Source organism: Galeopterus variegatus, unplaced genomic scaffold (genome assembly GCF_000696425.1).
Source record: "Galeopterus variegatus unplaced genomic scaffold, G_variegatus-3.0.2 Scaffold45139, whole genome shotgun sequence".
Lineage (NCBI taxonomy): Eukaryota > Metazoa > Chordata > Mammalia > Dermoptera > Cynocephalidae > Galeopterus > Galeopterus variegatus.
In genome coordinates this window covers 3,016-5,401 of record NW_007771250.1, presented here as the reverse complement: position 1 = coordinate 5,401, position 2,386 = coordinate 3,016, and the positions used below count along the sequence as shown (strand labels likewise).

At 58.3% G+C, this 2,386-nt stretch overlaps 1 protein-coding gene across 1 annotated transcript in view; it reads right to left on the bottom strand.

Moving 5' to 3' along the window:
- Positions 1 to 17: 17 nt before the first annotated feature.
- The window catches only part of LOC103584135 (immunoglobulin-like and fibronectin type III domain-containing protein 1), a gene marked incomplete at both ends in the record, with an annotated part of 5,355 nt that continues 2,986 nt past the window's right edge, over positions 18 to 2,386 (bottom strand). Inside the window, 3 exon segments of the mRNA XM_008565247.1 lie at positions 18 to 94; positions 97 to 579; positions 633 to 1,606. Of these exon segments, the coding sequence (XP_008563469.1) occupies positions 18 to 94; positions 97 to 579; positions 633 to 1,606 (1,534 nt within the window).

The following is a 2,386-nucleotide window of genomic DNA, read 5'->3' as shown; positions in this document are numbered from 1 at the left end:
CCACCCTCTCCCATGACAGCCCCTCTGTCACTAGAGGACCCTGGGATTCCAGAACCATCTTGCCGCTCTCTGATGCTTGATATTCCCTTGCAACAACAGCCCCCAAGGCCTCAGGGATCCCCAAGGTTTCATAGCCCCCAAGACCAGTTGTGGAATCCTGCCCATCTGAGAGAGTCTGTGGCCCTCCCTGAGTCCCCAACATCCCTGGGCCCCTGGGGCTGTCCCTGTGTGCTATGCCGTCTGCAGTGCCAAGCATTCTGGCCATCCCAGAGCCCACCTCAGGACCTGCTGCATCCACAAGCCCCTTCCCTCTGCCCCTCTCTGGATCATCCTCAGAGCTTCTGCTACCCTCTGATGCTACCCAGTATCCTGGCCTGTGCCCCATGGCTGCATGGCCTCTGGGTCCAGCCTCATGTCCTGCTCCAGCCAGTGAGCCTGGAGCTCCAAACTTCCCTGAACCATCTCCGTAGCCCATCTCATCCTCTGACCTCATTGCACCAGTCCCTCCCGAGCCTCCACTATAATTGACCCCACTCCCTGACTCCATTCCCGCAGGCCCCCCCAAGCCATCCTTATAACCTGCCTTATTTAATGGCAGATTCCCGCAGGCCCCCCCAAGCCATCCTTATAACCTGCCTTATTCAATGGCAACGTGCCCCCAGAATCCTCCAAACCATCCCTATAACCTGCCTCACTTCCTAACGGAACCCTCCCAGAACTCCCTAAAACATTCCTATAACCAGCCTCACCCCCTGACCTGATTTTTCTAGAACCCCCTAAACCATCACTAATATCTGGCTTGCTCCCTGAACTCACCCCTTCAGGAGCCCCCAAACCATTCCTATAACCTGCTCCATCCACTGACCCCATTTCCCCAGAACCCACGATGCCACTCCTATAACCTGCCCCATCTGCAGACCCCATTTCCCCAGAACCCCCGATGCCACTCCTGTAACCTGCCCTGTCTGCTGACCCCATTTCCCCAGAACCCCCGATGCCACTCCTATAGCCTGCCCCATCTGCAGAACCCATTTCTACAGAACCCCTGATGCCACTCCTATAACCTGCCCCGTCCGCTGACCCCATCCCTCTGAGGCCCCCTGACCCATCTCTACAGCCAGCCTGACTCCCTGGCTCCACTCCCCCAGGCCCAAGATCCCTCGACCCTCCTCCATAAGCTGTTCTGCCCCCAGTTCCCTGAGGCCCTGGCATTTGTGACCCATCCTCATGACCCAGCACATTGCCAGACCCATAAGCCCACTGGCTCCCAGAACCAGCCCCAGCATGAGGAGCTAGTGCCTCAGGGTGCCTGGCATTGTCCCAATGCCCAGTTCCAGCTGCGGATGCCCTGGCACCAAGGTACCTGGTCCCGTCCCCATCCCCCGCTATGCTTTCTGCCCTCAGAGACCCAGACTCCATGGTTCCTGGATGCCCAGACCCATCTTCACAGCCTCTTTCTCCAAAGGCCCCCAGCGCCCCTGAAGCGCGGAAGCCCCCGTCATCTCCAGTCTGACCCCGAGGCTTGATTCTTCCAGAGCCCCCTGTTCCTGCTTCCACGCGTTCCTCCCCCACAGTTTCCACTGTTCTAGACGACTTGAGGCCACCTCTACCCACAAACCCCACTGTCCCAGGACCTCCTAGGTCATCATCAGAAGGATGCCCTCTCCCAGGGCCCATTTCCCCCTGGCCTCTGGATAATTCCCAATTCCCAGCTTCACCCACGGGCCCTCCATCAGGGCCACCTGAGCCGTTCTGGAGACTGGTCGCTCCAGGCCCCCTTCCTGCGGGCTCACAACCATCTTTGTTTCCAGACTGCATTCCTCCAGGCACCCCTGAGCCATGCCTGTAAGTACCCCCTTTCTCAGACTCTGTTTCCACAGGGGCCCTAGAGCTGACTCTACCAGCACAGTGACCAGAGCCCGTTTCTCCTGGCACCCCTGAGCCATCGCTATAACCAGCCCCTTTTTCAGGACCTTTTTCCCGGGAATAATTTAAGCCATCTCCATACCTAGGCTTCATCCTCCCCAGACCTCCTAAGCCATCCTTATGGCCCATGTCTCTTCTGGGTCCTTTTTCTCCAGAGTTCCCCGACCCATTCCAGAAATCTGGTTCAGACTCTGTTGCCCCAGGACCTCTTAATCCTTCTGTGTCTCCTCGTGTCCTCCCAGAGCCCTGAGCATCCAGCCCTGGAGACCCAATTAGCCTGTGGCTTCTGGCATCCACTCCCTGACCAGATTCTGTCGGCCCAGCCACCTGGGCACCAACCACACCCCCTTTCCCTCCACTGGACCCCAGCACTTCAGGCCCATGGTGGGCCCCTGTTTTTCTGAGGCTGTACCATGTGTCACCCCTAGGACCTGTGCTCTCAGACTGTGTTCTGCTGGGC